This window comes from Osmerus eperlanus, chromosome 14 (genome assembly GCF_963692335.1).
Source record: "Osmerus eperlanus chromosome 14, fOsmEpe2.1, whole genome shotgun sequence".
NCBI lineage: Eukaryota > Metazoa > Chordata > Actinopteri > Osmeriformes > Osmeridae > Osmerus > Osmerus eperlanus.
In genome coordinates this window covers 4,992,806-5,014,625 of record NC_085031.1, presented here as the reverse complement: position 1 = coordinate 5,014,625, position 21,820 = coordinate 4,992,806, and the positions used below count along the sequence as shown (strand labels likewise).

At 45.3% G+C, this 21,820-nt stretch overlaps 2 protein-coding genes across 2 annotated transcripts; one reads left to right on the top strand and one right to left on the bottom strand.

Annotated features, from left to right (window-relative positions):
- Positions 1-814: 814 nt before the first annotated feature.
- Positions 815-16,249, top strand: pdcl (phosducin-like). Its single transcript, XM_062478153.1, has 14 exons — positions 815-1,306; positions 1,443-1,532; positions 3,393-3,509; positions 5,028-5,168; positions 5,477-5,620; positions 5,782-5,963; positions 6,140-6,223; positions 6,950-7,196; positions 7,494-7,780; positions 8,228-8,375; positions 9,289-9,804; positions 14,320-14,505; positions 14,846-15,027; positions 15,161-16,249. The coding sequence occupies exons 1-14, from the start codon at positions 1,300-1,302 to the stop codon at positions 15,722-15,724; spliced, it is 2,895 nt and encodes a 964-aa protein (XP_062334137.1). The 5' UTR covers positions 815-1,299; the 3' UTR covers positions 15,725-16,249.
- Positions 16,250-19,833: 3,584 nt separating this feature from the next.
- rpl28 (ribosomal protein L28) lies at positions 19,834-21,745 on the bottom strand. Its single transcript, XM_062477499.1, has 5 exons — positions 21,653-21,745; positions 20,961-21,051; positions 20,573-20,696; positions 20,214-20,332; positions 19,834-19,965 (listed from the first exon to the last, which is right to left on the bottom strand). The coding sequence occupies exons 2-5, from the start codon at positions 21,039-21,041 to the stop codon at positions 19,876-19,878; spliced, it is 414 nt and encodes a 137-aa protein (XP_062333483.1). The 5' UTR covers positions 21,042-21,051; positions 21,653-21,745; the 3' UTR covers positions 19,834-19,875.
- Between the last annotated feature and the right edge of the window lie 75 nt (positions 21,746-21,820).

The following is a 21,820-nucleotide window of genomic DNA, read 5'->3' as shown; positions in this document are numbered from 1 at the left end:
GAACCACGGTTCATGTAAGATTTTTGGTGTTCTGTTTCTGTGACAGAATTTTAATTTAGAATGGAATAAGGTCCTTGAAAGAACTGAATGTGAACTTGAAGACTTTGATTCTGAACTTCATTCATAATCGTGGGAGAACAAAGCACTATACAATACATTGTCCTGACGGTTCAAGGTCTCTTTCCATAAATGGTTTCTTCCCCAGTAAAATGGAAGAGTTTGTACTTCTTGGCAAACCTACCAGAAAAAAAGGAAGCTTTCCCCCTGGACAGATTTCTCACCGCACAGTAAAAGATGTGTTGATCTCATTATTTAATAATTACATGCGGGTAATTATTAAATAATGAGATAATAATAAGTACAGGTAATAATTCAAAATAAAAACGATTCATCCTATGAAATAGCTTGCATAGTCTTTATTGTGAAGCAAGCATTAGGCTATTAGGGGGCCCAAACATAGTAGGCCTAGCTATGAGGAGAATTTAGGGGTGTTTCCTGGGACTAGATGAAGCTAAACTAACCTCCATACTATGCTAGTAGTTTTTAAGGAAATCTATGATCCACTTTCGATATGATGATTTGCTTTGACACACACACCACAATGGCACAAATCTTTCCAATGTCTTGCCAAATCTTTTCTAACTCAGTGTCTCAAATATAGCCTGTCAACCCAATTTGTAGGGTGTGTGTTTTCGTGTGTGCGCGTGCGTGCATGTGCACTTGCGTGCGCGTGCTTGTGTCAACTCTTACCAGCAGGGGGAGCCAAATAATGGATAGTTTTTTTCTCTGCAAAAGGAAGGTAGTATTTCTTCCCTGGACGGAGGTACAGAGCACGGTTGCATATCTATGGAGACATTTCGGGATTTGAACCAGAATTTTGGAATGGAACTACTGGATTACGTGAAGTAGCTGTACAGATCACGCACCTTTTCTAACGTGTAGTTTTCTATAATTTAACTTATTTTATTTCTTGTATAACATTTGCTGTTTCATACTCAAATTCAGCGTGAATTTGTAAAAGTTACATGTTAATGGTCTTTGTAGGGCGAGGAAGACAGAAGGGCGAGAATTACTTTTTAACACTGTGATTTTCTTTTGCCAAATGAAGATCAGATGTAACATTTAGAGGTGTGTATGGGGGTAGGGTCTAGTGTTGCGCATATGGCTGTGCTTTCATTTGCTCGGATGCAGGTCAGTAACTGCAGCACGCTGGAAAGTATTGAATGTTACTGCAGAGATCTGTAGCCAAACCACACACTGGTGACCAGAGCGTAGACAAAAATCTGCGCGTAGCCTAAAATGAAGTGTAAGTCTTTGGGAATTCTTACGACGCATAAATTAATGCATGGATATCTCAAATGTGAACAATTCTATTTAGGGTTTATTCCTATATAGACGTTGATGCATTCTAACCCTGCAACTTTATTTGGAATTTATTCTAGTGTCCGTCGTTGGATGTGTTTGTGCGCTTGTTCTGCTGCTGCGACAACACCTCAGTCGAGGTGATGTTGAAGTAGGACCCACTAATACAGGTAAGCATGTATGATCACCTCTAGAACGGTCAGATACTTTTCATGTGCAGACGCGAAAGTTTTGGGCAGGATGGAATTGAACGTTGCTGGCATGCGGGCGTACTCGCGTGCTTTTTTGTCTTTGTACGTGGTCTCCGTCTCTTTCAGGCCTAGCCTTAGTTTCAGTGGACAAGCTTGGTCTTGTACATAACCTGGTCATGGTTAGGATGTCCTTCCCAGAAACGCGTTACGTAACACACTTATGTGGAATTACATGCCTTGACATTTACAATGATGTGCCCATGTTCAGTACTCCAGGCGGGCCAAAGAAGCCTTCAGGCTTTGGTCAGGCTGAGAGGTGAGAGAGGAAAAGTGGGAGAGGAGAGAAGAATATAAGAACTCATTGGAGAAGAGGGGAGGACGAGGGAGGAGAGGGGATGTGAAGAGAGGAGACAACTCGGAAGTATAGGAGAGGAGACAACTCGGAAGTATAGGAGAGGAGACAACTAGGAAGTATAGGAGAGGAGACAACTCGGAAGTATAGGAGAGGAGACAACTAGGAAGTATAGGAGAGGAGACAACTAGGAAGTATAGGTGAGGAGACAACTAGGAAGTATAGGAGAGGAGACAACTAGGAAGTATAGGAGAGGAGACAACTCGGAAGTATAGGAGAGGAGACAACTAGGAAGTATAGGAGAGGAGACAACTCGGAAGTATAGGAGAGGAGACAACTAGGAAGTATAGGAGAGGAGACAACTCGGAAGTATAGGAGAGGAGACAACTAGGAAGTATAGGAGAGGAGACAACTCGGAAGTATAGGAGAGGAGACGAGGGGACAATAAGACAAAGGAGAGGAGGAAAGAAGAGAGGAGAGCGTAATGAAAGAGAGGAGAGAGAGGAGGGGGAAATAGGACAGGAGGGTGATGTGTGATAGACATGGTGAAGCTCCGTGTTGGGACATGTTGAGACTGAACAGAGATGGCCCTGATATGATGTCAAATGGGCACAGGGGGGAAGGTGTGTCAGCTCAGGAAAGACAAGGAACATCAAGGTTTATTTAACGTTAGTCTAGGCTTTAAGAGGTTAAGACCCATGAAGCACCGTATGTTTATTCAGTTGTTCCTGTCTACATCCTCCAGACAAAATCCTGGATACATTCGGCAACAAAACCATGTGCCTCCTGAGGAATTCAAAGATGAACATAAAAGCAGATATAGAAGACGGCATGAGATCACTATTAATTATTCAAAAAAGTACATGAATTGCTTATAAATGCAACTTATCTAACCTTCTAGTTCATTGATATAACGACCAGTGATGTACAGTTCCCTCCCTAAAGGAATGTATGAGAAACAATCTTGGTTTAAAACATAAATCAGGGGAAGAGAATTTCTCCCCATAAAATGAACTTTGCCCACCCTTGTTAGGTTTGTATGTCATGTGGACATCAATCAAAGAGAGAGAATATGTAAGACAGAGAGAAGGAGCTGAGCAAAAGCTGAGGGGAATTATGTGTGTGTGTGCACATCCATGTGTGTGACCATGTGTAATATAACCAAAGCGCTCTTATAAAGTGACACCTGGATGCCTACAAGCAGTTTGCATCCATTCATCAGTGGAGCTCCACCATGTCAATGCTCCTATGGATGATCTGGGTTCATCAGGCCACATCAGTGTTCTGACAGACGTACAGCTCGGTCCTGTCTGCTGATGTCATAACCTCATACTCTCAGCTCAACACTGATGATCCAAACTGTTTGTCTTTTTGTTTGATCTTCATGTAACCCGATGATTCATTGTCTGACTGTATTTTATCTGACCCAAGTGTCGTATCTGTCGACTGACATCCCCTTTTCTTTCTTTCATTTGTCTTTCCCTCAGTCAACCCCTGCTGTCAGTTCCCCTGTCAGAACTCGGGTGTGTGTGTGAGGTATGGCCTAGACAAATATCAGTGTGACTGCACCCGGACCGGTTACCATGGAGAAAACTGCACTACCCGTGAGTACACTGGCTGGGATCAGTCCCAATATTCTCTTTTTATTAGTGAGCTTTTACGAGGAATGTTGACAATGGCACTATTTCCTGTGAAGCGGGGGATATTTCCTGGGGAAAGTGAGAGGAATGTCCTCTCGGCCTTGTAAGTAGCACTAAAATGCCAGGCAGACTCAGACAAAGGCAAACTCATATGAACCAGTGGATACTCAAAGACTTCTTTTGCCTATTGGCAGAGCCACAAAGATATACACACACAGACAACACACACACACACACAACACACATACAAACACACACACACACACACACCTCTCTCTCCGTGAGGATGCATATGCTTTGAGAATGAGGTCATGGAAATGTTGTTCAGAACCAAGCTCCTGTTCCCAGTCCATAACATCAGACTGACCCTCATTAACACAGAACCAGCTGTCAGTACATAATTACATCACAATTGGTAAGAATTCAGCTCAGTCAATTAGAGTGACGTGTATTCAATGCTACAAGGCTTTTTTTTCTACGTGTGGAGGCATATTGAGGTGGATGTGTGGAAGGTTTATGATCATAGAAACAGAGTTTGGAATGCTGGCAGCGAGAGGGGAAGGGGGATGAGGGGAAAGAGACAGTGAAAGAAACAGGATGCACAATGAGGGAGAGAGTGCAAGAAGAATAACAGATGTTAATTTCTAATGTTCCACCCAACATTTACATTTAGTCATTTAGCAGATGCTCTTCTCCAGAGCGATTTACAGTAAGTACAGGGACATTCCCCCCGAGACAAGTAGGGTGAAGTGCCTTGCCCAAGGACACAACGTAATTTGACACAGCCAGGAATTGAACTGGCAACCTTCAGATTACTAGCCCGATTCCCTAACCGCTCAGCCACCTGACTCCATCTAGAAGCTCTCCTAGTTCCCAGATACAGGCATACTACTAAACTCCAGACCTACTGCTGTCTTCCGTGACTGCATGGTAATAATGACACAGGCAACGTTGTAGAAGCGTGTCTACACGTTGTAGAAGCGTGTCTACACGTTGTAGAAGCGTGTCTACACGTTGTAGAAGCGTGTCTACACGTTGTAGAAGCGTGTCTACACGTTGTAGAAGCGTGTCTACACGATGCCGCTGAACGTGTCAAACTGGTGTGGTGGGTCTCCAGCTTCTACACCACCTGTCCCTCAGCTCCACTTCACTATTACCCATCTGTTCTGATCACCCTTGTATAGGGATTTTTAATAACGTTGATTATTATTGATTAATTACTGATTAATGGTTTACATAATTCATAACTGATTGTTGAGGTATTCATTTGTTAAATACGAACCTACATAATATACCATTTGTTTGACTATTTCAAAGTGAAGTCACCCAAACAGAAACAAGATACTCTAATTGAGGTTCAGGTTAGGTTATGGGGTTAACATTAGGGTTAAGATTTGGGGTTGTGGAACACAGGGGCTGAATTGTTAGTCCCCACAAGAACAGCAATCCAAACTTGTGTGTATGTCTGCTTCCAACCCACAGCTGAGTTCTGGACCCGGGTCCGAACTCTCCTGAAGCCCACCCCTAGTGTGGTCCACTACATCCTGACACACTTCCACTGGCTCTGGGACATCATCAACCGGACCTTCCTTCGGGACACTCTGATGAGGCTGATTCTGACAGGTTCGACCCGACTGAACTGATCTTCTGTAGGGACCTAGGTGATCATGATCGTCACCTCACGATCCCCAGATCGTATAATTATCGTTTTCACCTGAAAGGGGTTTGAGCATGTTTAACTCACTAGGTTTTCAAAGAGATTGATTTAGGATGTAAGATTTGTGTATAAGCATGCCTGCCTCGTCATTGACTCTCCCGCAACCATATAAGCAGAGAGGAACTTCAGTGAGTTTGTGAACATCCGTGATACCTTCGATGATATCATCAGGCCTTTGGTTTTGTTCATAGCTGTGCCGATGTTTGCTTTGTAGCCAGGTCCAACCTGATCCCCAGCCCCCCCACCTTTAACTCCAAGTATGGTTACCTGAACTGGGAGTCTTACTCCAACACCAGTTACTACACCCGCATCCTGCCCCCTGTCCCTCATGATTGCCCAACACCACTGGGGGTCAAAGGTGAGTCTGAGGTCTGAGGTGTGTTTGTGTCCTTTTAGATCTTGTGTGCTCGTGTCCTGGCATGTGCATGTGATTGTGTGTGTGTGTACCCTTGCGTGTGATCATTAATCAGCTTGCCCACGCCTCCCCCCCCACACACACACACACACACACTTCCCCAGGTAAAGCAGAGCTCCCAGATCCAGAGGTCCTGGTGGAGACGTTGCTCCGCAGACGGACCTTCAGACCAGATCCTCAGGGCAGCAACCTCATGTTCGCCTTCTTTGCCCAGCACTTCACACATCAGTTCTTCAAGACATACAACCGCATGGGCCTGGGCTTCACCAAGGCTCTAGGCCATGGAGTAAGTCAGCCGGCCACCTATCTGCTACAGACTGCGACTCACTAGCCCACCACTGTCTTATAGACTGTGTGTGTGTGTGTGTGTGTGCGTGTGTGTGTGTGCGTGTGTGCGTGTGTGCGTGTGTGTGTGTGTGTGTGTGTGTGTGTGTGTGTGTGTGTGTATGTATGTGTGTTTAGGTGGACGCAGGCCATATCTATGGAGACAACCTGGCTCGCCAGCTTCGTCTGAGATTGCTCCGGGACGGCAAGCTCAAGTACCAGGTAAACACATCTTGTTACATCAGTAACACAAGTACCAGAGATAGTAAATACGACAAATGTTTGCTTTAGCCTGCATGTTGGCCAGAGAGGCAAGCTTTTCAATGTTAGAGGAAGTAGAAAGCTTTCACATGCAGTAATAAGTAATTCAATAGTTATTAGTACCTGAATGTAGACGTGGACCATTCACTTTTGAGGATCTTTGTTGTCTTAGAAACAATTGCATTTTTGCTGGTCGGTTGGAATCCAACACTCTGGTAGGAGCAGTGTAGGCGAGCCAACATCCACAGCAAGCCCATTTTTCAGAGACTGCCATTTCTTCTCAGTTCTCATTCTCAGCTATAGCTTTATTGAAACTGGATTGATGATTGGTAATAAGCTAACTAGAGAGAGGTGATGCCATGGGATCCATCTTTACGGAACAAACATCCTCTTTATAGCTTGGTTCAGCAGCTGCGGTCGGGTGGTGTGGTGTAGAGGCTGAGAGAGATACTGGGATAAGTTAATGCTATTACTTGCCAAGGTGTGTGTCTGTGCTCACATATTGCCTCGTTCCAAGACTTTCCCCATCCCAAAGGGAAAGCCTGTTCCAGAAAACAAAAAAGCTCACCTCCAAAAATTCTCATAAATGTAATCCACCGAACGGTCTTGTCTGAGCCTGCAGGATAGGAGTTCCAAACCAAACTATGTTTTTATAAGCTGTATCCAATAACAAACTCCCCTCCCAAGGTGATCAAGGGGGATATGTACCCTCCCACGGTTGCCGTGGCCCCTGTCAAGATGCACTACCCCCCGGGGCTCCCTGTGAAGAACCAGCTGGCCATCGGCCAGGAGGTGTTTGGTTTGCTGCCCGGCCTGAGCCTGTACGCCACCCTGTGGCTGAGGGAGCACAACCGCGTGTGCGACGTCCTGAAGGAGGAGCACCCCACCTGGGACGACGAGCAGCTCTTCCAGACCGCCAGGCTCGTCATCATCGGTGAGGCGGCTAGTGTTTTTCACTGTTGGAGGTCGAAGGTATCTCCCCTTTGTGTTTGTACCAAGTCTAGTGTGCTTGCAGCTTGTTCAGTTGATAGGGAGTAATGGATGTTGAATTGAGTATTCAGACTGTGGACTTGACTGTGTCGCGCAGATATCAGGAACAAAAAGGTGTGACTTGGGAATGGTTAACTACACGCACGCAAAGGGTTACTTGGGAGCCTACTTGTGAACACGCCTCAGGATTGCATTTCTCCTCCCTCTCCACCTCCCTCTCCCACGTGTTTCCCTCCACCAGGTGAGACGATCCGTATCGTCATAGAGGAGTACGTCCAGCACCTGAGCGGCTATCTCCTGCAACTCAAGTTCGACCCCACGCTGCTGTTTGGTTCCCAGTTCCAGTACGCGAACCGCATCTCCCTAGAGTTCAGCCAGTTGTACCACTGGCACCCCCTCATGCCCGATACCTTTGTCATTGAGGACGACGAGCTCACTTACCCCCAGTTCCTGTTCAACACCTCAGTGCTGACCAGCTATGGCGTGGAGACACTAGTGGATGCATTTTCCAAGCAGGTTGCTGGGCAGGTAAAGATGCCTGATGTGTCCCCCTTGTGGTTGCTGGGAATACATGTTCTGGTTGCTGTATGAATGTTTTTGGTGACGTCAGTGATGGTCTTCTTTGCTCTGACAGACTCTCAGAAGTAAAGAGTTTAACGTTCAAATCAAATCAAATTTATTTGTATAGCCCTTTTTACACGCAAGCATGTCACAGAGGGCTTCACATATGCCCATAGAACTGCCCCTCAACCAACCTAAACCCTCAAGGAAGACAAGGAACGTTGAACCATGTTCTTTTAAGAGAACTTTCTGAGAAAGGATCCAAATAACTCCTTGTTCTGGTTCTGTGTATGACCCACTGTTTGTTTTACAGGTTTCTTCTACAGCGACAAATCGTATTTTCTTTGTATCTTCATTGAATTAATTTTCTTTTGGTGGTGGGGGGGGGGGGGGTCATACTGTTTCATCCTGCAGATAGGGGGAGGCTACAACATCCACAACGTGGCAACCAGGGTTTCTGTGGGAACCATCAAAGAGTCCCGACAACTGCGTCTGCAGTCCTTCAACGCCTACAGGAAACGTTTTCACCTGAGGCCTTACACTTCCTTCTCAGACTTCACAGGTAGGAACCAAGGCTTTCACCCAAAGACACACACACACACACACACAGGCACACACCTGCGCAAGCAAGAAGCTAAGAACAAGTAGTCGTCTTGTAAGGAAGCGATGGGATTAAGGGAGTGCGTGTGAACGCTTGACGGTACATTCTGCACATATTTGGAGAGAAGCGTCAGCTTCATTGGCTCTAAGACATGCTCCATAGAAGCTTGAGAATAAACAGCCACAGGCAGGTTGGCAAATAGCATGGCCTGCGTATGTTGTGGTAGTGAACGGAGCATGGTACATCAGATGACTTCACTCACATTCGTGGGGCATTGCGAGGTGTTCAAAGGCAGACCTTTCCCTTTGAATGCCCATGATCTGCTCAGAGCACACATTCAAGGTTCCACGTGAGCTACTGTACAGCCATGGCCAAAAGTATCGGGAGCGACATACATTTTGTGTTTGCAAAGCTTGCTGGGCCTTGGCATAAAATGACTGCAAACATAATTTCAGTAAATCATATCATCAGCACAGGGGAAAGTGTGAACTAGTTCTAGCCAGGTGAAATCACTCTATCATTCTGATTGGATTTTAAGAGCAGATTGACTGCTGTAAAACAGGGGACTATTTGCATATATTGAAAATGTTCACCCCAAAAAGCTTGTAATGTTCACCCCAAAAATATGAAATGTGCCTTATTGTATTCCAGTATTATATAGAAACGTGTGAAAACACAACATTTGTCATTGCCAAAACTTATGGCAACGACTGTACAGTTCCCAGATCAACTGTAAGGTAATAAATAACCAGTAAAGTTTCACTTGGGTTAAATGCATTTCTTTTTTTCAAGCACATCTTGTGTTATTTTCATTGGCATGTTGGCAGTTTTACGGGAGTACAACCCCCTCTCTGAGATCGTAATCTGTCTACAGGTGAGAAAGAGATAGCGCAAAAACTGGAGGATCTTTATAGCGACATTGACGCCCTGGAGTTGTACCCTGGCCTGCTGCTGGAAAAGACCCGGCCGGGGGCCATATTTGGAGAGAGCATGGTGGAGATGGGGGCACCCTTCTCCCTGAAAGGCCTTTTGGGAAATCCTATCTGCTCACCAGAGTACTGGAAGCCCAGCACGTTCGGAGGCCAGGCAGGCTTTGATATAGTTAACTCTGCCACCTTGAAGAGGCTGGTGTGTCTCAACACACAGACGTGTCCCTACGTGTCCTTCAGTGTCCCCAGAGAGGGGACACCCAACACTGGGAAGGGGACACCCAACACTGGGAAGGGGACCCCCAACACTGGGAAGGGGACACCCAACACAGGGAAGGGGACACCCAACACTGGGAAGGGGACACCCAACACAGGGAAGGGGACACCCAACACTGGGAAGGGGACACCCAACACTGGGAAGGGGACACCCAACACTGGGAAGGCGACGTCTACTAAAGGAAGTGACGAGCTTTGACACACCGGACGTGGAAGTTGTTGACATTTTCTATCTGTCTGTCTTGAATACAGTGGAGATCATTTTGGCTCATAACAATCTGCTGCTAATCATTTTGATGTTTACAGAGAACTTCAGTTCTGGCATAGCAGATGAGATTCACATTGGACTGAGAGCTGAGTGTGAATTTAGAACCCAACAAGACATTTTTGTGTCTGGCAGTATGCCTATACAGTATGTGCGTTTGTCTGTCTGTGCATGCTGGAGTTTGTCTGTGTGTGCATGTGTGAGTGTATGCGTGTGTGTTTGTGTGTATATTTGTGTGTGCATGCAGCTTGTGTGTTTCTGTATGTGTATGTTTTTGTCTCTGTGTGTATTTGTGTGTGTTTTTCCATCCATGGCCTATGCCAGTGTTGCCTCTTCAAAATGTTTGTTGGCTTTTACTGCCAATGCCTAATGTAATGAAAAATACTCATTAAAAATTCAATAACAGTGTGAAAACAACCATACTCAAACAGTGTTGCCAGATGATTCTGATTACATTTGAAAAGACCTCTCAAAGAATGTTTTCGAGTTTCCAGACTTCCATTTTACCTAAACATTTGCACATATTTAACATCGTAGAACTTCACAGCAAGTTGTAGCACAACTTTACGGATGCTGGTCACTGTCAGGTTGAATTCCTGCATGAATAGATACAACGCCATCTCCTGACAGTATTGTGAAATGCCAATGTTGAAAACATTTGGCAATGCTGGGTGAATATTAACCAGAGCTCTGGCTTCAATGGTAAGTCAAGTCTAGCATGAAATTAGGACTTAGATAAATGTATTTTGTGGCAAAGACCTTGCAAAAGAAGGGTTGTGAAACACCCAAAGAAGAAATGGACCAGAAGTAACCAGGGGCTTGAAGACAGCTGCAGCCATGCAGTGTACTAAGGTGGGAACGTCACAGGTAGAGAGGCGGGGAGGAGTAGAGCCATCACACCAGAGGGGAGGAGTTAGAGCCATCACACCAGAGGGGAGGAGTTAGAGCCATCACACCAGAGGGGAGGAGTTAGACCCATCACACCAGAGGGGAGGAGTTAGAGCCATTACACCAGAGGGGACATTTACATTTTAGTCATTTAGCAGACGCTCTTATCCAGAGCGACTTACAGTAAGTACAGGGACATACCCCCCGAGGCAAGTAGGGTGAAGTGCCTTGCCCAAGGACACAACGTAATTTTGCACGGCCGGGAATCGAACTGGCAACCTTCTGATTACTAGCCCGCTTCCTTAACCGCTCAGCCACCTGACTGAGTTAGAGCCATCGCACCAGAGGGGAGGAGTTAGAGCCATTACACCAGAGGGGAGGAGTTAGAGCCATCACACCAGAGGGGAGGAGTTAGAGCCATCACACCAGAGGGGAGGAGTTAGAGCTATTACACCAGAGGGGAGGAGTTAGAGCCATTACACCAGAGGGAATGGACAGAACGATAGACTGGTTATGAATGTAAATTTGTAGTGGTGTCCTGTTAATGGCCTTTGGGGTTATAGCACCATGTGTTTGTGGGACCTGGAGGAGTCCAAGCAGAGGTGTGATCTTCTCCTTCCATACCTTCTCTTATTGAGCAAGAAGGGATACGATCCCATGGGGACTAGCTAGAAGGGATACGATCCTATGGGGACTAACTAGAGGAGATATGATCCTATGGGGCATAGATAAAGGAGATATAATCTTATGGGGCCTTGCTAGAGGAGATATGATCCCCAATGGGAAAATGGTTGACAGAGTCGTATTGATCTACTAAGACAAATTATTCCATAACTTTCTACTTTTCTTCCTGCCGAGTTTATAGTTGCAACCACGCAGTCTAGAAAGATAAACCTTGCACTTTATATCAGGGGGCGGGTGCAGGTCGCGGTTGTTAGCGAGTGAGGGGGAGAAATCTGGGCAGATTTCCCTGCTCAGGCACCATACTGGCAGGTCCCTCGCAACCAGTGGCCCGGGGCTAGAGCCCCGGTGGACGGCGTGGTCGTTTGGCTACTTAAGTTCTTTTGAATTCAACATTGAATAATTATTACTGTGTTTAATTGTGGAGGGAAGTGGGATAGTTCTCATAATGTAATGAACAGTTTTTAATTTAAACATGAATATTTTTCTGGTGCTTCTATGATCATCATTTCTCCCATCCTGATGTAACACAGTCACATAAACACAACGTGAATATGGAAATGAGGCTTGAGGTATGATAACATTATGCTCACAGTATAGATCAGACAGAAACAGACAGTAGCATTCAATATTTGTTATTATTGTCTACAGCACATAACATAGCATGTTATATCAGTTTTTGTTTAAAAGTAAAATATATATCAAGTCATACAGAATGATTATTATACAATTATATAATAAACAATGAAACAATCGTACATAGACTATACTTTGTTGACATATATATACAATATACTGTACATTTTCGGTATAAATCAAATGAATACAAATACATACATTTCCTATGTTCATATATGTTTAATTCTTAAGTGAGATCTAGAGATCAGGATCTCTAGTCTTCCCAGAACAAAAGTGTCTCTCTAAGTCTCCTGACCGACTGAAGCTCTTCCCACACTGGTCACAGTGGTACGGCTTCTCTCCTGAGTGAACACGCTGGTGTATCTCTAAAGTTCCTGACCGACTGAAGCTCTTCCCACACAGGTCACAGTGGTACGGCTTCTCTCCTGAGTGAACACGCTGGTGTGTCTTTAAGTGTCCTGAGTGAACACGCTGGTGTATCTCTAAACTTCCTGACCGACTAAAGCTCTTCCCACACTGGTCACAGTGGTACGGCTTCTCTCCTGAGTGAACACGCTGGTGTGTCTTTAATAAGTGTCCTGAATGATTGAAGCTCTTCCCACACTGGTCACAGGGATGAAGGGAAACCATAGTAGCAGACGGGCTCTGATAGCAGCTAGCTCAGTTGAGAGTGTCTGTGGAGCTTCGCCATTGCTCTCTTGTGGCCGCAGATTGTAACTACGAACAGCATTGCTGATATTGTTCGAGGATAAGGTACCTCCCTCTTCACATAATTGGTTCTTTCTGCCGAGGTAGTCGTAGGCTAGTTGTTTGATTGGCTAGTCTGTTTCATCCGGTCATTGTTGTCTGAAAGGAGAAGGGAAGTAGACTGCGCCTAGCGTTGAGGAGAGGAGATATATTTCGTGGCTTGCTGGTTACATTTTAAGGTAAGCAAATACAAATTGATTTGATAGAACAGTAGAATGTTTAATTGAAATTATGTATTTAGTCGGTTTCAATCGTTGACAGCATTATCTGCAGATATATGTTATCCAAGTCCAACGAACTCTGGTCTAGGCAGCGCTGTTTGGTCGCCAACCTTGGTTAGCTAGCACTAGCTAGATAGCTATCTTGAACATGTCAGGTTGACCTAGCTATTGGTAGTGTATATTCACAGTGGACATAGGCGATAGCAAATTGGAATGGCATAATCTTTCTAGCATCTTCCTAGTTTACGTTCGTTAGCTAGACAACATACGCAGTGTCAAGTGCACTGCTGATAGCCAACTAGCTTCGTGCCTAATATTGTCTGTGGATAAAGCAAGCTGTCAATCCGCCATCTAGTAGCGCCTAGTAAGCAATTTAGTTTTTTCTGTATGAATTAGTCCCCATACTGCCAGTGTTAAATAACTATACATTTTAAACTGAACATGGATTTTTTTTTAAACTCTGCAATAGGCTATATAATGCCTATGGCTAGTATGCCATGAGCGAGTGCCATTAAATGAGCTTCGTCAAAGCCTCCTTGTCGTTTACAACTGAAAGTACTGGACTGCAGGCAGTGTATCTGCTTTTCAGTCAGTCATTGTGTAAGTCATCTTCAGAGTGGTGCTTAGCAAGAGGGATTTGTGTTTCAGCTCCCCCAGTCTCTCCCAAGCTAATGGATTAGCCTAGGGCCTTGAGGTGAAGCCTGCTTTCCAATCTGACCCACACAGACTGCTGAATCTGTACAAAAAAATGTTTTCTTCTTCCGAGACCATCATTAGATGACAGTTGGGGTTAAGCCTTGATGCTTGGACAATGTGTGTGAATATATATAAATATATAGATATATTTTTTAATCATGGGGATTTAAATGACTGGTAATCCATAGTTAATGATCTAAATGACCCACTTCTTTTTGTCTAAATGTGGTCTTTAATAGTTAGTTTAGCCTAGTGCAATCTGTGCATTAAGGGATTATGCTGGTTAGTTAGACATAGTGCTGTCGGTGACATGATGTCCAGGTTGTTATTGCTCATTTCGGTAGCCTAATTCAAACAAACACAAGCTGAGCACAAGTTTAGCCCATACAAGCATTTTTTATATAAAATAAATTAATGAAACCGTAAACCTCTGTTTTTATTTATTGAACTAAAAGCTATTCTTGTGGACCTCTTCTCAAACTCAGTCCCCTTATGTTACCATGTTGTTCTCCAGCCTGTCACCTGGGCTCAGTCATTCCACACACTTCCTCCTTGTCCCAGGTGAGCGGTAGTCATGACGACGCTGGATGATAAGATCCTGGGGGAGAAGCTCCAGTACTACTGCAGCAGCAGCGAGGATGAGGACAGCGACAAGGAGGATGAGGAGGGGCAGGCCAAGACCATCCGCAACCCCGACGTGCTGGAGCCGGAGATTGAGTACACCACCGATGGCAGCGCCATCAATACCGGTAACACACACACGCACACCTTTGGCCCACATGTTCAGCAATCATGCAAATACTGTACATGCAAACATGTTCACTCCCCTTGCTTCTTCTCCAGCTGGGTTTTTCCTTCTCCATGTCTTTCTTAAAACAACTCTTTCTATATCTATTGCTTCTAACACCGTCCCAATCCCTGCTAATGCAGTTTGAACTCGAGCAAATACAGTTTCCAAAAAAAGATAACCAAAGCTGATGCTCAAAAAGCTTGCTTAGTGGGGATAGGGGTACTGACAATCATATCCATGTCAGTGACTGAGTTCATGTTAACGATGATGATATCAATAATGTTGATGCTCCTGCGCAGGGCCGAAGGGGGTGATCAACGACTGGAGGAAGTACAAGCAGCTGGAGGTGGAGCAGCGGCAGGAGCAGAAGATGGAGATGGAGAGGCTCATCAAGAAGCTCTCCATGACCTGCCGCTCGGACCTGGACCTGGAGAAGGACAAGGAGAAGCAGAAGGACCTGCAGGACAAGATCCACAGCAAGGTAGGGGAGAGGAAGGGAGGGGAGAGGAGGGGAGAGGAGGGGGAGAGGAGGGGGAGAGGAGGATCAAACAAGTGTTTGAGTATGAAACAGAAACCTGATGTGTGTGTGTGTGTGTGTGTGTGTGTGTGTACAGATGACCATGCAGGAGTACAACATGCTCCAGGAGGGCGAGGATGATGAGGACTTCCTGAAGCAGTATCGCCTCCAGCGCATCGAGGAGATGCGGCGCCAGCTGTACCGCGGCAAGCGCTTTGAGCAGGTCTACGAGCTGAGGTCCGGCGAGGAGTTCCTGGAGGCCCTCGACAACGAGGACAAGAGCACCCTGGTCATGATCCACATCTACGAGGCCGAGGTGCCCGGCTGTGACTCCATGGCGGGCAGCCTGCTGTGCCTGGCGCAGGAGTACCCGCTCGTCAAGTTCTGCAGCGTCCGAGGCTCTGCGATCGGCACCAGCGCCCTGTTCCGGGGCAGCGCCCTGCCCGCCCTGCTGGTGTACAAGGGAGGGGATCTGATCGGGAACTTTGTGCGTGTCACCGACCAGCTGGGGGAGGACTTCTTTGCGGTGGATGTGGAGGCGTTGCTGTTGGAGTACGGCCTGCTGCCCGACAAGCAGCTTCTCATCCCCAAGACCATCCGCAACCGGGCCATCACACAGCACACGCAGAGCGACGAGGACTCTGACCTCGACATAGACTAGACACACACACGTATGCACATGACATCAATTAGGGCCCCCAACGTCTTCTGTTCTGTATCACGACTCGGCACATCTGGCACACGCGCAGACACACAATGACTGAATTGCATTGAACCCATGCAGCACAGCCTCGAGGGTTGTTAAGGACCTTCACATTCCGCGTTGCTCGTGTGGAGCTCTCCTCAACATGTTGTTTTGGTCTAAATCACCCCTAGCTTACTTTAACTAGGTAACACGCGTTATCCTTTTATTTGATATGCACAACGAATATATGCAGACATTACACTCTGAATGACATATTTTTGACTGTAACTATTTATTCTTTAATTGTGGAAAAATCATTTGTCTGTTTTCAACATCTGTTTCTTGTGCATGTTCTATCATGACTGTACTTCCCCCCCGTAGAAGTGTAAAAAAAATCCTGTCCCAAACTGACTTTTGTGTTAGTTTTCTACTTTTTTTTTAATGCGTTTGGTCATAAATAAACCTGATAAGAATTATAAAATGTAGCTGGATTTGACTAACCGTCTGCCTCTTCTCTCTTTCTTTGGTGGGGGGGGTCATGGAGATAAATCATTATTTCACCCTGTCCAACCCAATATACAATGGGCTTACAGTAAAACATCTAAAAGGACTCCATGAGATGGATTGGACTGTAGAAAGACCAGGAGAAAGAAACGTTAGTCTCCTGTTTATTCTGTGTTCACAATGGTGGGCAACATGAAGGATAACATTCTGTTGTGTAACAAAAAATACAGTCATATATACAACAGGAATCCATGAAGTGTTATTGTTAAAAGTATAGTAGTTGACTCCACTAAAATAAGATGGATAGCTACAGTTAAACAAAATGGAGCACTTAAACACATTTTAAAACTTGTTAATTTTCAGCCAGACAGAAAGTGTCTCAGATAGATGTCCATCTGTCAGCATCAAACACCAACTCTGGTCTGGTTCTCTCACTGTAGCTATAGATAGTCCAATATCAAATCAATACATTGCACCAGGCCCAGTTAGTTTGACGTAAATCAGTCCGAGGACGAGGAGGAAGATGACCGCTGAGTCGCTTAGACCAGTCCTAGGTTGATGAAGAGGAAGAGAACCAATGGGACGTCTCTAGACCAGTTCTAGGATGATGAGCAGAGTGGCACAGGGCAGGAGGAGGAGGAGGAGGGGGGAGCACTTATGAAAAGGTCCGGCCGAGCCATGGAGGTCATGTCCGCACAGAGCATGCTCCAACAGAAGATGAGTCTCTGCACTGATACCTGCCCAGAGGAAACGGAAAAGAAAGATGGTTGACATGACGCCTGATGTTATCACTATAGTTAATACACCAGGTTCTTTTAGGTACCAGGTACCCACAGGGACATCTTGTTTTTATATTAATCAACCAGGCTCAGGTTACAAGCCCACTCCATCTATTTGCTTCATGTCCTTTGATCCAATGGAACATTTGAGTGGATTAACATTGCCTGCATCAGTCAATATAATCTATAGGTTGTTGAACCCCCTACTGTTCATATATTCCCATATGACCCCAGTTATTGTATATTGGACACAGATCAATGTCTGCTAATGGTAAGTCCACTGTCCTCTCTCCCCTTTGCAGCAATCCAATGGATGTGCATTATGTATAATAGTAGGTTGACTGTGTGCGTCGGCCTAATGCGTATTCAGTGAAACAGGTCAGGGGAGAGAGGTGCCAGGAGGAGGTGGTTGATGCCATCGAAGAAAGAAGGGAGGGGAGAGGGAGGCAGTGTACTGACCGTGTTCGGACCACTCTTCCCATAGATGTTGAACGTCCTCTTCGTGCGCATGATCAGGCTCTGAGTTTGAAATGAACAAAAGCTATAAATACATACATGAACGAGAGGAGCCTTCAACAAAAAATAAGACCGACCCCCCTTCCGCCCCGACGAAACAAAGGCATGAACACGAAGCAAAAACCAGCATGTAACAACAGCACAAAGGATATAATGAAATAGCACAGGATATATCGGCCAAGTATAAAACCCAGAAACGCAAACACAAAACACTATTACTGAACACAGACCGTAGTTTTGGGGAAAATAAATCTGAGGAACAAAGACCAAAAACACACAGAATCCAGAACACAGGAGTTCAGAAGAGCTCAGACCAGAGTGGTGCCAGAGAAGCTGTTTGAGTTCTCGGAGGGCCTTGGTGAGGTTCTCCAGCTGGTCGTGGAGGTGGATGTTCTCCTCGATCAAGGCGTGGATGGTGTCCTGCAGCTCGAAGCTCCGTCCCCTCAGCACCAGCAGGACCAGGGGCAGCAGCAGGAGCAGGGCCCGCCTGGATCCCCTCATACTGGTCATCACACTACACCATCACACCAACACACACACCACCTGAACCTCATCATCCTTCTCAGAGAGGGGAAAAAAGAAATCCAATTACGTCTTAAGTCTTCCTGGGCAGGAGCTGTGGTCCATCAGTGGAATGACCCCCTTGGTTCAGATACATTTTATTAGTTAGGAAATATGGGAGGTGGCTTATAACCCTCCCCCACCCACCCCTCCCTCCACATCCTCTCCCCCTCAGCCGGAGGTAGAAAGCTGTCAGTGAGCTACTTTCAGGCAGATCAATCCTGTTTCCACTCAGCTGGGCAGCCCTAGTGACGGGCAGGCAACGACCCAGACCCCATTAACAGATGTCTCTAATCCAGCAGGATAAAAACTCTTCTTTAGGCTTTTAAACCACAGTTCACATTCCCATTTATGTCTCCATAACATTGGATCCCCAGAGAAGACGCACTTCTTTCATCATTTCACTATCATGACTTTTCTGTTCGTAGGGAGGCAGTAGGGGCGATCAATATGTGGGGACACACACCCTTTTGATTTTTAATTAGGAGCAGCCCATTTGTCACACGCTGGGCAGCGATCGTTCTGCAGGGGAAAGACTGGACCCACATCTGGGTGGATGGGCTCAAGGTAGAGGGCACAGCATGGGGAGGACAGATCACTAACACAGGATGGATACATAGAAGATATAGAGTGGGGGGGCTAGAGGCTGGAAGAACTGTTTCATATTTAGGAAAGTGTTTACAAGCATTTTCTTATGCCTGCTGTTTTAAAGAAAATTGCCATTCAAATGATGCTGCTGAACAGGCAGTGAACTTGGTCATGGTAATAGAGCTACGTAGAACTTTATCCCTGAAGGGAAATTCTAATGAGATGACGTGCAGACTGGTCTCACATTCAAGAATAAACAAAAAGGAAAAAAGGCAAACGCCAACGATCAATTTGATAAGGTTAGAACGTTCTAGCATGGCACAAGTAGGTCAGCCCAAACAAACTAGGTTCCCTGTCAGCCAGATCAGCCTGTTCACCATTGTTGAGACAATTACATTAAACAGCACTCTCTAGTATACATTTAACCTTCATATTGTGTTTGAGTTCTTGAAAGTTGTTTTCAGAGAGTAAAAATGTTTCTGATTTGTATTTTTATAAACCTTGACCTGTCATTTATTCTCTTTAAGCCAACAGCCAAACATGGCCTAATGTCTCATGGGGCACACACATACTTGTGACATCATCTAATATAATTGGGGCTAAGAACTACCGAGTCTTCAGTTTGCTTTCATTGACACAATTGACTCTTCCTGTCTTATGAGAATGTGGAAACGACAGTCGGGATACTTATGTCAGCAGAGGACCAGCCATCTTTGACTACAATTAAATACAAGGGATGAGTGGAGACTTGCATAAGGTGATTGGGGTGTACACCTGCAAGAGAATGACAGCCTGCTGACCCATGAATCATTCCTTCATGCTGGATTTATCAGCAATGCACCTGAAACATACTAAAAAGTAAATGGGAAAACTTCAAGGAAATCTGTTGTCAAGTGTTGCTTACTGTCACACCCAATACAATTAATTACAGCAGTGGTCTTCAGGGTCCACTATCCTGTTTTAGATGTATGACCCATTCATTTGAATCAGGTGCGGTGAAGCAGGGAGGTGGGCCCTGAGGACCAGAGTTGAACACCATAGTCCAGAATGAAAAGATTGATATGGTATAACTACAATAAAAGACTTTAGTTTCTTTGACCGTCATTTGACAAGACATTCAAAAACGCAAGGCAAATGTTTTTTTTACACCGAAAACTTTTTTATTTATCATCCATCTGTTTATGCGGTCTTGGTAGCCCTGGAACGCTTCTTCTTGACCACCACAGGCTTCTGGCTCTTCAGGATGGCACTGGCGCGACGAAGGGCGGCCTGGTGGAACGAAACAAAGCACTCCAGTCAACAGACAGTTCATTTTCACTCAGCGTTTTAGTTTGCATTTTTTTTAACTAAAAGGTTAGGAGCCATCCAATGAGGAGCCATCGGATGAGTCACAATGCTCAGTGCGTCACGGCCTGCGGTACGCTTCTGAATGGCCTTCATCCTTGCTCAAACTGTACCAAAATGGGAAATGAACAACACTTTGGACCTGGAGGAAAGGACAGGAAGTGAGAGCTCACCATGCGCAGGTCCTTCCTGTAGTTGTTCTTGCGAATGATGTGCCTGAGGCTGCTCAGGGTGGCACGGGAGTTCTTGTTGATAGTGATCTTCTCGTACGAGCTGACAGGTTTACGTTGACCTGAGGGAAATCAATTAAAAGATTTGAGGATAACAGCACTATACACTTTGCTTAATGGATAATGACCCAAGTCCAAGTGTGAAAATCTGTGGCAAAATACAAATTACTACAGCCATTATATTCATGTAGCTCTTCTAGCTAAAATCACACAAAATAAGTGATAATCTGATCATATTGACCCCTACAATGACAGCATAACAGTAAACACTGTTACAGGGTTTAGGGGAAGCTCCTGTTTACCTGCACGCTTCTTCAGCACCACCACCACACCCTTGCCGTCAGCGGCAGGCTGCACGCCCACTGTCTTCCTGTGCACCAGCCCATTGAAGCGGAACGAGTTCTTGGACTTCAGGTTGTTGGGCTCCTGGAGACCATGAGATGAAGGCATCATACACAGTCCAGAACGCATCAGCACTTCACTTATCACTCAGATGAGGGCCATTTACACCCCTCAATCAGTGCTAACGTTACTTTTATATTTGGATCAATTCGAGGCAACAAACTCATACATTTGCTGACGTGGGTTCCTATTACAAGCTTAAGTTATTTTGTGATATTCCATGCAGCCTATAACATGGTCGTCCGGCTCTTGAGGCAGTCAGAAGCGACATTGTAGTACTGTACTCACGGTACTGTAGGTCTGTCCGTTCCTCTTGATGAGGAAGCTGGAGCAGTTCCTGATGACCATCCACTGCAGATGAGCAGACATGTTGGCAAACCTGGAAGGAACACGAGAACGTGTCAGTACACACACCAGTGGCAGACCACTGGGGCAACCATGATATGTAGGCCCATCTCTACAACAAATACGTGCTGCTAAATACGAAAGCGTAATTTACAGAAGAAACCAAGCTAGCTAGATTTAATTTAAATTCGGCTGGCCAGTTAGCTCTAGCTAGGTTAGCGTACCTGCAACGTTAGCAAGCAAGCTAGCTAAAAAAAGGGTGTTTTTAGCCATTGAAGTCAAAATGGATTCTTATCCCCGTCTTAAAGGTGGTTATAACAGAAGCATTATTACATGATTATATAAAAAGCAGTTGGACAGCCACTTGGTTGCAGGGCAACCCATTCTGAACTAAACCCAAGTACAGACCCCGCTACAGAAGCAAGTCTTCGGTAATGACAGAGGCCTAAAGTTGGTAAGCATTGGTCTTCATCACACTTAATTACAGACTCAAAACATTGGGTAAATTACTATACATGATGCACAAGGATAAGCTTTATTAATATGGTATATGTTGACTTAACTAGATGTGACCAAAACGTGTAAATTCTCAATTTTAATTTTCGAAGGTCTAGCACAAGGCTCGACCACGTTACCTTTCAGCGGAGGAAGAGGATAGAAAAGGGCGGAAGCCGGTTTACAGTGACTATTTCACAGATCCCTGCGCTTAAAAAAAATAGTTTTGTAACTTGTAAATAACAGAGCAACATCTTTTTAAATACGATGTCTGTTTTGGTATACTTTGTTAGTCTTATATTAATTTT